Source organism: Vitis vinifera, chromosome 19 (genome assembly GCF_030704535.1).
Source record: "Vitis vinifera cultivar Pinot Noir 40024 chromosome 19, ASM3070453v1".
Lineage (NCBI taxonomy): Eukaryota > Viridiplantae > Streptophyta > Magnoliopsida > Vitales > Vitaceae > Vitis > Vitis vinifera.
The window spans coordinates 4,725,618-4,739,202 of record NC_081823.1 but is presented as its reverse complement, the minus strand read 5'-3'; the positions used below and the strand labels follow the sequence as shown (position 1 = coordinate 4,739,202).

The window sequence follows — 13,585 nt, the reverse complement described above, 5'->3', positions numbered from 1 at the left end:
CAGATTTAGCACGTAGAAGATGAACCCATGTATTCTTTGTACAATCATCAACGATTGTCAAAAAATAACGAAATTCATCATGTGTGGGAATATGAAATGGACCCCAAATATCACAGTGTATGAGATCAAATGGAGAAGGAGATAAATTATTATGACAATCAAATGGCAAACGTTTTTGTTTTGCCAGAGGGCAAATTGAACAAGAAAGATTGGTATTGCCATTACTTTGCAACTGTAAATGAGGTTTCAATACACTGAGTTTGACATTGGATGGGTGGCCTAATCTGAAATGCCACAATTTGTTTACATGAGCAGAAGTGTTGTTATCAACAACGAATACAGAGGAAATAGAACGAAAGACTGAGCTATCTAAGAGGTAAATGTTGCCTTGACGTCTACCCATCCCAATCAGCTTCCCCTGTGAGTGGTCTTGAATGAAGCAAAAACGAGCAGTAAAATCAAAGGAAAAACAATTGGTTTGAGTTAAGGCACTAATGGAGATAAGATTAAATTTTAATGTTGGAATGTAGAGAACATGTTCAAGCACGAGATGAGGTGACAGATGAATGGTGCCTATTCCGGTGATTGATATTTTTATACCAGTGGGTAAAGTGACAGTGTTGGAAGAAAATGAATGAATAGAGTGAAACATGGAGGAATTAGTGCAAACATGGTGGGTTGCCCTTGAATCTAAAATCCAAATGCTAGGGTTGAGAGTGGATGATGAAGGAGAAAGAGAAAGGATACCAGTGAAGTTGGAAATGGATTGCTGAAGAGGGTTGCTGTCACCGAATGAGGCAGAGGAGCCACTCGAGCTGTGCAAACTTAAGAGAGCTAATAACTGATTGTGTTGGTCATGAGTGAGAGGTGGTGGAGATGCAGAGGCGGTGGAGCCATCTGTGAGAGTCAACTGATTCGTGTGAAGACTATTGGGTAGCATTTGATTTGGGCGAGAACCATTGGGCTTGAAGTTGGGCCTATTTCTGAATCCAGGTGGATACCCATGTATTTTGTAGCACCGATCAACTGTGTGACCCAAGATGTTGCAATGGGTACAGAGTGGGCGATCCTTTCTTGATCGAGAGGCATTAGTAGGAGAAAAAGCTCTAGATGCCGCTTGAAATCTGGAGGAAACAGGAGCAGTGAATGCCGGAGAGTTGGAGGTGGTAAGAGATCGTTGTCGTTCTTCTTGAACAACCAGGGAGAAAACTTTGTTCAGCGGAGGAGTCGGTTCCATCAACAGGATTTGAGCTCAAATCGGAGCGAAGGATTCGTTCAAACCCAGCAGAAATTGCATCACAGATTCTCGTTGTTGATCCTCCATATAAACACGCATGCCACCGCAATTGCAAACTAGTATCGCCTTGAATTCTTGAAGCTCATCCCACAAGGATTTCAGTCGAGTATAGTAGGTATTGACATCAGCCGATCCCTGAGTGTGAGCAATAATTTTTTGCTTGAGTTCAAAAATTTGAGGACCACTGCCCTAATGAAATCGTTCGTATAGATCATTCCATATTTCGATGGTTGTTTCATGATAGAGGATGCTCTCTGCAATTTCTTTGCAAACCGAGTTAGAGAGCCAAGATATGACCATGTTGTTGCAGCGAGACCAAGGACCAGCAAGGAGATCTGTTGCAGCAGGACGTGAGATGGTTCCATCGATAAACCCAAGTTTGTTCTTAGCATTTAAAGCTATAACCATTGATCGGCGCCAAGAATGATAGTTTGAACCAAATCCAGCAAGTGAAAGAGAAACCAGAGAGAGACTTGGATGATCACCATTGTGAAGAAAATAGGGACTACTATGATCTTCCATGGGAGACTGAAAAGGATGCTGAGGAGGTTTGCCCTTAGCCATGCTCAGAAGGAAGGAAAAACGGAAGGAATACGCTCTGATACCATAATAGAAAAACAAAAGGTAAATGGCAAGAAAGGCAAACAAAGGCCTGAGAGAGAAATAAAACTAATTCATTGATTCCCCTCTTCACTGATTGTACAGTAGCAACATATATAGGAAGGCTTGGAACAATCGAGAAGATTCCAGCTCATCCAGAAAATGAAAAATAACAAAATAAAAAAATTCCACTAACTTGTAACAACCTAACAAACTCTGCATATTTCTTTGTTCAACAAGGCAAGTTTTCACATTAATCAATTTTAATACTATGTATTCTCCCTCTTAAGAATCTCCACTACAGTAGACACCATAAATGTAAATCAACACATTAGAGATGGCGAGACCATCAATTCAGCGGGTGGGACCTTTCAATTGGGTTTCTTCAGTCCAGGTGATTCCAAGAATCGATACTTGGGGATATGGTACAAGAAAGTGGCTCCTCAGACGGTGGTATGGGTTGCCAATAGAGAAAGTCCACTAACTGATTCATCAGGTGTTTTAAAGGTCACTCAGCAGGGAATTCTTGTTGTGGTCAGCGGTACTAATGGAATTCTTTGGAATTCTAATTCATCACGTTCTGCGCAGGATCCAAACGCTCAGCTTTTGGAATCTGGAAATCTTGTTATGAGAAATGGCTATGATAGTGACCCAGAAAACTTCCTATGGCAGAGTTTTGATTATCCATGCGATACTCTTCTACCAGGCATGAAGTTTGGAAGGAACAGAGTAATGGGCATGGATCGGTACCTGTCATCATGGACGAGTGCTGATGACCCTTCTAAAGGTAATTTTACTTATGGGATTGATCTAAGTGGATTTCCACAACAATTATTGAGGAATGGTTTAGCTGTAGAGTTTCGTGCAGGACCATGGAATGGTGTTCGATATAGTGGAATACCTCAATTAACAAACAACTCAGTTTATACATTTAATTTTGTTTCTAATGAAAAGGAGATATATTTTATTTATTCTCTAGTTAGCAGCTCTGTTATTTTGAGGCTTGTGTTAACTCCTGATGGTTATTCACGAAGATTCACATGGACTGATCAAAAAAATGAATGGACTCTTTACTCAACCACACAGAAGGATGACTGTGACAATTATGCAATATGTGGAGTATATGGAATCTGTAAGATTGATGAATCTCCAAAATGTGAGTGTATGAAGGGATTTAGGCCAAAGTTCCAAAGCAATTGGGACATGGCAGACTGGTCAAAGGGATGCGTTCGAAGTACTCCGCTGGATTGTCAAAAGGGTGATGGATTTGTAAAGTACTCTGGTGTGAAACTGCCAGACACGCGGAACTCCTGGTTTGATGAAAGCATGAACCTTAAGGAATGTGCTTCCTTGTGCTTGAGGAACTGCTCTTGCACTGCTTATGCAAATTCAGATATCAGAGGAGGAGGAAGTGGATGCTTGCTCTGGTTTGATGACTTGATTGACATCAGAGACTTCACTCAAAATGGGCAAGAGTTTTATGCAAGGATGGCTGCATCAGAATCAGGTATAAACATTTCTTTTTCATACTTGGGAAACTTAAATCTCATACAAATTTCATGGTATATTTACTCAAAAGTTTTGAATCAGTTGTTCACCTTGCATATGTGCCTCTAGTTCAATCCCATGATTTTGCAACTTAAATCTTAATTTACCTCCATCTCAATTATTGCTGATGTGAAAAATCTGATACCAAATGCCAAGCACATTATTTCATGGAATAGTATACGTATTTTCTAAAGACTAGAGTGCAAAGTAGAGGTCTACTCAAAAGTTGGAATATTTTTCTTTTAGATTTCAATTGTATTAAGATAGATGCTATAACACACCAATACACCAACTGATTTGTGCTATCAAATCCTATGGCAATTGCAGTTCCTTGAACTTCTACCTTCATGGCTGTAAACTACAAATATATTTTAGATCAACAGTTACTGTTCATAGGAATTTATAGTTTTTCTAATTTATTTCTTAGCTCTCCTTCTTAATTTCTTTCCTTTTGTGTCAAGAAGCTTCTTCAAGCATAAATAGTAGCTCCAAGAAGAAGAAAAAGCAGGTCATTGTCATCTCTATATCAATTACAGGAATAGTTTTTTTAAGTCCAGTCCTGATCTTGTATGTGCTCAAGAAGAGGAAGAAGCAGCTAAAGAAAAAAGGTAAGTAACAAATCATAGTGCTTGTATCACCATATGTATTAGTCAAAAGTACTTCTACACGTTGTTTGATTATGTAATAATAAATAAAAAAGGGGAGCAATAGATTGACCTGGCTTGATTTTAGAAACAATGAAATGATCTAGGCTTGGAAATGGGCTAAATTCCAGGTTGATGAATTCTTTAATCCTTCATTTTATTCTCCATTCTGCAGAATACATGGATCATAAATCAAAAGAAGGTGAAAACAATAAAGGCCAAGAGCATCTAGATTTACCATTATTTGACTTGGATACATTATTGAATGCCACCAATAACTTTTCTAGAGACAATAAACTTGGAGAGGGTGGTTTTGAACCTGTCTATAAGGTAGGGTTATACTTTGCCTTTTGGATAAGACAAGTTACAAGTTAATAAAACATTATAGATACATAGCTAAGCATCTTGAGAAGTAGTTGATGTCCCCAATCTTCATAGTATCTAAATGAAACAACATGTATCAAGGCCACTATACTCCTTAAAGTTTTGAAGTCGGTGTATGTGCCAACATTTTTGTGTCTCTGGTTTCTTTAGGACTCTTCATATTGAATATGGACAAGTTTCTTTTAATTTGAAAAGCTTTCAGAATAAAAAGAATATGATGTTTTCAGGGAATATTGCAAGAAGGACAAGAAATAGCAGTAAAGATGATGTCAAAAACTTCTAGACAAGGATTAAAAGAGTTCAAAAATGAAGTTGAATCCATTACAAAACTTCAGCACCGAAATCTTGTAAAGCTTCTTGGATGTTGCATTCATGGCAGAGAAAGATTGTTGATTTATGAATACATGCCCAACAAAAGCTTGGACTTGTACATTTTTGGTTCGGCTCTCTAAAACCACTATATAGTTTCTTTGTCTAATTGAGTAGCTTCTCTTTTCTCTCTCTTCTCCTATACATGCTAGGGAAATTCTTTATTTACCATGGATTTGACAAATTTCAAAGAAAAATCCTCAAGGACAAGATAAAGCATAGATGCATTTATTTAGAAAATTTTTCATATTTCTATTTTCTCTAACATTTTTTAAAAATGTTAGGGGTTTGGAACCCTACCATTAAGATCCATTATCTATTTGTGTCTCTTTGACAATGTTTTTCAATCTTTGACAATGTTTGCTTTGAACAACTCTCTTGAAATTTGTAATCATTTGTTTCTTGAAATGTTTTCCATTTATTTTCAATAATCCAAGTAGTAGAATGGGTTAACTTGAATGATAAAAAAAATGGATAGATCACATGCGAAGCAGGGTACTAGATTGGCCTAAGCGCTTCCTCATTATCAATGGGATTGCTCGAGGCCTTCTTTATCTTCATCAAGATTCTAGACTCAGGATAATCCATAGAGATCTCAAAGCAGAAAACATTTTACTAGATAATGAAATGAGCCCCAAAATTTCAGACTTCGGAATAGCAAGAAGTTTTGGAGGAAATGAAATTGAAGCAAACACAACAAGAGTGGCTGGAACATTGTAAGTATATTTAGTGATATGTATAAAGTCTTTATCTCCATTGCTTGTGAATTTAACCCTTTCTTCAACGGTTTCCTACAGAGGTTATATGTCTCCAGAGTATGCAAGTGAAGGATTGTATTCCACAAAATCCGATGTTTTTAGCTTTGGTGTTTTGTTGCTAAAGATTGTAAGTGGGAAGAGAAACAGAGGATTTAGCCACCCAGGCCATGACCTTAATCTTCTTGGGCATGTAAGTATTGGGTAATATTTTCTTATTTCCTTATTTCACTATATAAAGGCAGTGCTGATCCTCTTTTCAATTCTCTAGGCATGGACACTCTATATAGAAGGTGGGTCTTTAGAATTTATTGATACATCAAAAGTGAACACCTGCAATCTATTTGAAGTGCTACGTTCAATCAACGTGGGCCTATTATGCATACAACGTTTCCCGGATGATCGACCAAGCATGCACTCTGTGATTTTGATGTTGGGTAGTGAGGGGGCACTACCTCGGCCCAAAGAGCCTTGTTTCTTCACTGATAGGAATATGATGGATGCAAATTCTTTCTCTGGTATTCAACCCACCATCACATTGTTGGAAGCTCGATAGAAGATGCTTCATGTTGATGTTTTGTTGTCGTTAGACCTATGACAATATAAGCTTAAGTTTCAACTACATTTGGCAACTTTTTCGCAATCATACTGCTTAGCTTCTAACAAAAGACTCATCTAAGATGTTATCTGGTGATCAGTCTTTGCTGCTATCTTTTTGTATCGATTATGATAGTTATTCATGGTATGTAAGTTCAATGATAGAAGTTGACCATATAAAAAAAGCTATTCTTATAAAAAATACTAATTACTTGCATCTTGTAGAGAAACCTTGACTCTGTTTTTGGTCTTTTGTTGATATTTGATATCTGCTAAAAAAGGGGTTTCTCTCTTAAATAAGTTAATAAGATTACTATTTTAACATGTCAGAATCAAGTAAAAAAATTAAAAAGAAAAATATGACCTTTTAACACTTTAGCATCAAGAACAAGAGGTTAATTAAGTAGATTCTAGCTGCAAATTGGGATTGATTTTGTTATTTATTTGAAGGGAATATATGCCACTTAATGCTAGAATAATATATATCCACGGAAAAAGATTGATTGGTCATGGCCAACCAACCACAATTTTCTTATCCTATGTACGTCAACAGTAGATGTGAGGTAATCATTGGAGTTGTTTGTGGCTTTGAACTAGGGCTTTTCAGCCCAGATAACTCCACAAATTCAGGCTTAGGGATATGATACAGGAAAGTGTCTATGGAGACTGGTGTAATTCCCACTCGGCTAATTCATTAGATGAGTGACAAGTTGTAAAGTTATCAGGTATGAAACTCCCAGACAGGTAGAGCTCATGGTTTAATCAAAGTATGAACCTCAAGGGCGTTGCTAATTCACATATAAATGAGGAAGTGGATGCTTTGCCTGGTTTAGTGATTCGATTTGGTAGATATAGCTGAAAATGGACAAGTGCTTTATTTAAGAATGGCTGCATCAGAATTAGGTATGAACTTATCTGTTCCTAACAGAAGAAAAGTAAATTTGACACAAAACTTCAAGGAGGAAAACAGTTTCTTTTATATAAAGCACCAATAACCTGAAGTTTAGCACCGGTCCACATAAAATTTCAACATGTTTGTTGTTTTAGCTTTCAATTACAGTTTAATATATGGCATAATGTGTGCATGAACATGCCTCTTGAATCTTGGCCGAGTGTTGGACCTTGCATAGGAGATAAGATGTTGAGACTGAAAAACAGAGGAGAACATAGGAGATAAAATCACGGCATGCGAGAAATACAACTGACCTCTTTTTTTTCTTTCTCTCTTTTCCTTTCTATAGAGAAGATTACAAGTTGGTTGGAGACTAACTGATTCTTTCTTTTATCTAATTCTAAATCTAACCTCAACTGTGGAACTGTTAAAGCTAAACTCAATTAACTCTGAAACTAATTTTGTAACTGCAACATTCTGTCAAACATGCCACCTCAAGTGAAATGGGGACACCTTCACATTGAGCTCGACCTTAAGGATGTTGAACTGGGATATAGATAAGGGCTTTGTTAGTATATCAGCTACCCGATCTTTTGTAGGTACATACCGAATGTCTAACTCCTTCTGCGGCACTTTGTCACGTACAAAATGGACATCTACTTCCATTTGTTTGGTGCGAGCATGTGTAACCAGTTTTGCAGTAATGCAAGCTACCCTAATGTTTTCACACCAGATTACAGGACATGAAGAATTAAGGACTTGTAGATCTTTTAAGGCTTGCAACCAGGTCACCTCTGCTGCTGTGTGAGCCAATGCTTTGAATCAAGACTCAGTGTTGGACCTTGCAACTAACTTTTGCTTACGTGAACTCCATGAGACAATGTTAGGACCAAGAAAAACATAGAAGCCATTAACAGACCTTGGATCGTCAACACATCTGACCCAATCAGCATCTAAGAAGCTAGTGAGACTAAATGCAGAAGCTGATTGAATGTGTAGGCCATGATCAATACTCCCATGCAAGTATCTCAAGACTCATTTACAAACTTTCTGACGCATATCAGTTGGAAAATGTAAAAACTGACTTGATTTGTTTATAATGTATGATATTTTAGTCAAGTAATCATGAGATATTGTAATGCCCCTACAGTGTTGTGATGCAACTTCTCATTGTTCAAGTTAGGTGCACTAGAAATGGATAGCTGTAAGCCCATAATTGCTAGTGTAGGGCAACTTTTGGCTGGTTCTATGTTAGTTCATTTTAACAAGTCAAGTATATATTTGGACCAAGTTAGATAAAGTCCTATGGAATCCCAAAACACTTTAATTCCAAGAAAATAATGCAAAGCTCCTAAGTCCTTTAGCGAAAAGGAGTTATGATTCTCTAATTATGATCAATGTGTAAGTTGTTAATTGATTGAGATCATTCTTTCCTCGTCACAATGTATGAGCTATTTGTTGATTGAGAGGATCGGTGTCAGCCATCCCAGAGATAGAGATGCTCTCATCAAATCACTACAACAAGTCATTGAAGCTCAAGGAGCCTTGGGACTTGTGAGAGAACAAAGTAGTCCTCTTCTAAATTTTTATACCCGGAGGAGCATAACCAACTTCCATGCAGGTCCAGCCAACTGTGATGACTTCGCTCAAAGCTTCATTTCAATATCTAAGGTGTAAACAAGTCTATACACCCATATAAATTTGAGTCAAGAGCTGGCAACAAGTCACGTGGGCATCGTTCCAAAGTTGGGAAAAAAAAAAAAAGGAAACTAGAGAATCCAAATATTTAACAAGTCGTGAAAGCTACTCAGTATTTGAAGTTTAATTAGAAACTGGACCACATGAATGTTCTCTGTATGTGAGTTGTAAATGACCTGTAAACTTTGACTAGGAAAGAGGGTTGCTACAACAGTCATTCTGTTATTGGTCCTTACTTCAACTTGTTGTATAAACTAATTCCTAGTCCACTTTAAGAGGTATGGAAAATTAAATGTGGATGGGGATGTGGGTGAGATGTTCTTCTCTAAGTCATACAAATCATTCATATATTTAACTCAACGGACCCCACCATTGAATGCCAATAAAAACAATGACATGAATAGATTTCCGGAGTTATGGCTAACGATGGAGAGTTACATTGACTTTGATATATGAAGCAACCTATGCAAAATCTAACATGGGGAAAGAAAAATATAAGGAGACTTGGAAAGCACCTAAAATCTCAGGCATTTTCTATCTAGGAACAACTATGGATTCTCTTACAACAGTTGCAGTTATCTTCTCCTATGTATTATCCCTCTTAAGAATCTCCGTGGCAGTAGACACCATAATTGTAAATCAAAACATTACAGATGGTGAGACCATCACTTCAGCGGGTGGGAGCTTTGAACTGGGTTTCTTCAGTCCAGGAAATTCCAAGAATCGATACTTGGGGATATGGTACAAGAAAGTGGCTACTGGGACAGTGGTATGGGTTGCCAATAGAGAAAGTCCACTAACTGATTCATCGGGAGTTTTAAAGGTCACTGAGCAGGGAATTCTTGTTCTGGTCAACGGTACTAATGGAATTCTTTGGAATTCTAATTCATCACGTTTTGCAGAGGATCCAAATGCTCAGCTTTTGGAATCTGGAAATCTTGTTATGAGAAGTGGCAATGATAGTGACTCAGAAAACTTCTTCTGGCAGAGTTTTGATTATCCATGCGATACGCTTCTACCAGGCATGAAGTTTGGAAGGAACAGAGTAACAGGCCTGGATCGATACCTGTCATCGTGGAAGAGTGATGATGACCCTTCTAAAGGTAATTTTACTTATGGGATTGATCTAAGTGGATTTCCACAACTATTATTGAGGAATGGTTTAGCTGTAGAGTTTCGTGCTGGACCATGGAATGGTGTTCGATATAGTGGAATACCTCAATTAACAAACAACTCAGTTTATACATTTAATTTTGTTTCTAATGAAAAGGAGATATATTTTATTTATTCTCTTGTTAACAGCTCAGTTATTATGAGGCTTGTGTTAACTCCTGATGGTTATTCACGAAGATTCACATGGACTGATCAAAAAAATGAATGGACTCTTTACTCAACCACACAGAAGGATGACTGTGACAATTATGCAATATGTGGAGTATATGGAATCTGTAAGATTGATGAATCTCCAAAATGTGAGTGTATGAAGGGATTTAGGCCAAAGTTCCAAAGCAATTGGGACATGGCAGACTGGTCAAAGGGATGCGTTCGAAGTACTCCACTGGATTGTCAAAAGGGTGATGGATTTGTAAAGTACTCTGGTGTGAAACTGCCAGACACGCGGAACTCCTGGTTTGATGAAAGCATGAACCTTAAGGAATGTGCTTCCCTGTGCTTGAGGAACTGCTCTTGCACTGCTTATGCAAATTCAGATATCAGAGGAGGAGGAAGTGGATGCTTGCTCTGGTTTGATGACTTGATTGACATCAGAGACTTCACTCAAAATGGGCAAGAGTTTTATGCAAGGATGGCTGCATCAGAATCAGGTATAAACTTTTCTTTTTGTTGCCTAAGAAACATAAATCTGATACAAATTTCATGGTATATTTATTCAAAGGTTTTGAATCAGTTGTTCACCGTGCACACGTGCCTCTAGTTTTATCCTTGATTTTGTGACTTAACGCTTTACCTCTGTCTCAATTATTGCTGGTGTGAAAAATCTAAGACCAACTGCCAAGCACATTCTTCCATGGAATAGTATACTTATTTTCTGAAGACTAGAGTGCAAAGCAGAGGTCTACTCAAAAGTTGGAATATTTTTCTTTTAGATTTCAATTATAGTAAGCTAGATGCTATAACACACCAATACACCAACTGATTTGTGCCCTCAAATCCTATGGCAACTACAGTTCCTTGAACTCTACTTTCATGGTTGCAAACTAAAAATATATTTTGGAATAGTGGTTACTACTTATAGGAATTTATAGTTTTTCTATTTTATTTACTGGCTTTTCTACTTAATTTCTTTCCATTTGTGTTAAGATGCTTTGTCAAGCCTAAATAGCAGCTCCAAGAAGAAGAAAAAGCAAGCCATTGCCATCTCTATATCAATCACAGGAGTAGTTCTTTTAAGTCTGGTCTTAACCCTGTGTGTGCTAAAGAAGAGGAAGAGGCGGCTAAAGAGAAGAGGCAAGTAACAAATCATAGTGCTTGTATCACTAAGTGCATTAGTCAGAAGTACTTCCACACGTTGTCTGATTATGTATTACTCAAAAAAGGAGCAAGGGATTTACATGGCTTGATTTGATAAATGATGAAATGATCTAGGCATGGAGATGGGTCAAGTTCATGATTTCTGTATATAGGATTTATGCATTCTTTAATCCTTCATTCCATTCTCCATTTTGTAGGATACATGGAACACAATATTGAGGGAGATGAAACCAATGAAGGTCAGGAGCACCTAGAGATACCATTATTTGACTTGGATACATTATTGAATGCCACCAATAACTTTTCTAGTGACAATAAGCTTGGAGAGGGTGGTTTTGGGCCTGTCTACAAGGTAAGGGTATGCCCTGCAACAACTTACAAGTTAAAAACACACATCTAAGCATATTGAGAAGTTGTCATTGTCCCCAATTGTCATAGTATCTAAATGAAGCCACATTAAGATATATGCCTTAATGTCTTGAAGCCAATATATGTGCCAACATTTTTGTGTCACTAGTTTGTTTAGGGCTACTCATTTTGAATATTGATAAGTTTCATTTAATTTGCAAAGCTTTCAAAATAAAAACAATGTGTTGTTTTTAGGGAATATTGCAAGAGGGACAAGAAATAGCAGTGAAGATGATGTTAAAAACTTCTAGACAAGGATTAGAAGAGTTAAAAAATGAAGCTGAATCCATTGCAAAACTTCAACATCGAAATCTTGTAAAGCTTCTTGGATGTTGCATTCATGGCAGAGAAAGGATGTTGATCTATGAATACTTGCCCAACAAAAGCTTGGACTTGTTTATTTTTGGTTTGACTCTCTAAAACCACTATTTAGTTTCTTTGTCTACTAGAATGGCTTTTTTTTTTTTTTTTCTTCTATGCAAATGCTAGGAAAATTCTTTATTTATAACAAATTTTACCAATCTCAAAGAAAAATTGTTGGGAACAAGATAAAGAGTAGATGCATTTATCTAGAAAATCTTTCTTACTTCTATTTTCTCTAATCTTGTGGCTCTTGTATAAAAACTAGGGGTTTTGATCCTTACCATTAAGATCATTATCCATTTGTGTGTCCTTGACAATGTTCTTTAATCATTGAGAATGATTTTTAATCATACTCACTTTTGTTTTTACATGTCATTGCTCTAAACAACTCTCATGGAATTTGAAATCATTTGTTTCTTGAAATATTTTCCATTTATAACAATCCAAGTAGTAGAACAAGTTAACTTGAATGATAAAAAATGGGCAGATCAAATGCGAAGCGTGGTACTAGATTGGCCCAAGCGCTTTCACATCATCAATGGGATAGCTCGAGGCCTTCTCTATCTTCATCAAGATTCTAGACTCAGGATAATCCATAGAGATCTCAAAGCAGAAAACATTTTACTAGATAATGAAATGAGCCCCAAAATTTCAGACTTCGGAATAGCAAGAAGTTTTGGAGGAAATGAAACGGAAGCAAATACAACAAGAGTGGCTGGAACATTGTAAGTATATCTTGTGATGTGTATATAATCTTATCTTTGTTGCTTGTGAATTCAACCTCTTCTTCAATGGCTTCCTACAGAGGTTATATGTCTCCAGAGTATGCAAGTGAAGGATTGTATTCCACAAAATCCGATGTTTTTAGCTTTGGTGTTTTGGTGTTAGAGATTGTAAGTGGGAAGAGAAACATAGGATTTAACCACCCAGATCGCAACATTAATCTTCTTGGGCATGTAAGTATCAAGTAATATTTCTCTATTTCAATATTAAAAGAAGTGTTGATTCTTTTTTCAATTGTCTAGGCATGGACACTCTATAAAGAAGATAGGTCTTCAGAATTTATTGATGCATCATTGGGGAACACCTGCAATCTATCTGAAGTTATACCCATAATCAATTTGGGCCTATTATGTGTGCAACGTTTTCCAAATGATCGACCAAGCATGCATTCTGTGGTTTTGATGTTGAGTAGTGAGGGTGCACTACCTCAACCCAAAGAGCCTTGTTTCTTCACTGATAGGAGTATGATGGAAGCAAGTTCTCCATCTGGTACTCAATCCCCCATCACGTTGTTGGAAGCTCGATAGAATAAGATGTTTCACGTTAATGTTTTGTTATCTCTAGACCTATGACCATATAAGCTTAAATTTCATGTCTCAATTACTTTTAGTAACTCCTCTCAACCTTGATTCATCTAAGATGTTATTAGGTGATCAATATTTTTTGCTGCTTTTTATAAGGATGGTGATAGTTATTCATAGTATATAAGTTCAATAATAAAAGATGACCATATAATAAAAGCTATTCTTTTTAAAGA

The 13,585-nt window shown here is 37.0% G+C and overlaps 2 protein-coding genes across 2 annotated transcripts; both read left to right on the top strand.

The window, feature by feature from the left end:
• Positions 1–2,185: 2,185 nt before the first annotated feature.
• LOC100243545 (G-type lectin S-receptor-like serine/threonine-protein kinase At4g27290) lies at positions 2,186–6,295 on the top strand (the record flags this gene model as incomplete). Its single annotated transcript, XM_059735546.1, has 8 exons — positions 2,186–3,404; positions 3,907–3,953; positions 4,029–4,053; positions 4,265–4,419; positions 4,695–4,911; positions 5,321–5,558; positions 5,640–5,790; positions 5,869–6,295. Coding segments are annotated over 8 exons (2,337 nt in total), but the record flags the coding sequence as incomplete, so codon positions are not given.
• A 507-nt stretch (positions 6,296–6,802) lies between these two features.
• On the top strand, positions 6,803–13,585 carry LOC100260657 (G-type lectin S-receptor-like serine/threonine-protein kinase At4g27290). The gene is made up of 7 exons (XM_019217014.2): positions 6,803–10,607; positions 11,104–11,250; positions 11,472–11,626; positions 11,878–12,088; positions 12,533–12,770; positions 12,851–13,001; positions 13,071–13,585. The coding sequence occupies exons 1-7, from the start codon at positions 9,263–9,265 to the stop codon at positions 13,353–13,355; spliced, it is 2,532 nt and encodes an 843-aa protein (XP_019072559.2). The 5' UTR covers positions 6,803–9,262; the 3' UTR covers positions 13,356–13,585.

Bases quoted from the DNA above. Each gene is read 5' to 3' on its own strand.
- LOC100260657 (XM_019217014.2), top strand. From the start codon at position 9,263: ATGGGGAAAGAAAAATATAAGGAGACTTGGAAAGCACCTAAAATCTCA. The intron at 11,251-11,471 runs GCAAGTAACAAA...TCCATTTTGTAG, and splicing joins GAGGCGGCTAAAGAGAAGAG to GATACATGGAACACAATATT. The intron at 13,002-13,070 runs GTAAGTATCAAG...TCAATTGTCTAG, and splicing joins ACATTAATCTTCTTGGGCAT to GCATGGACACTCTATAAAGA.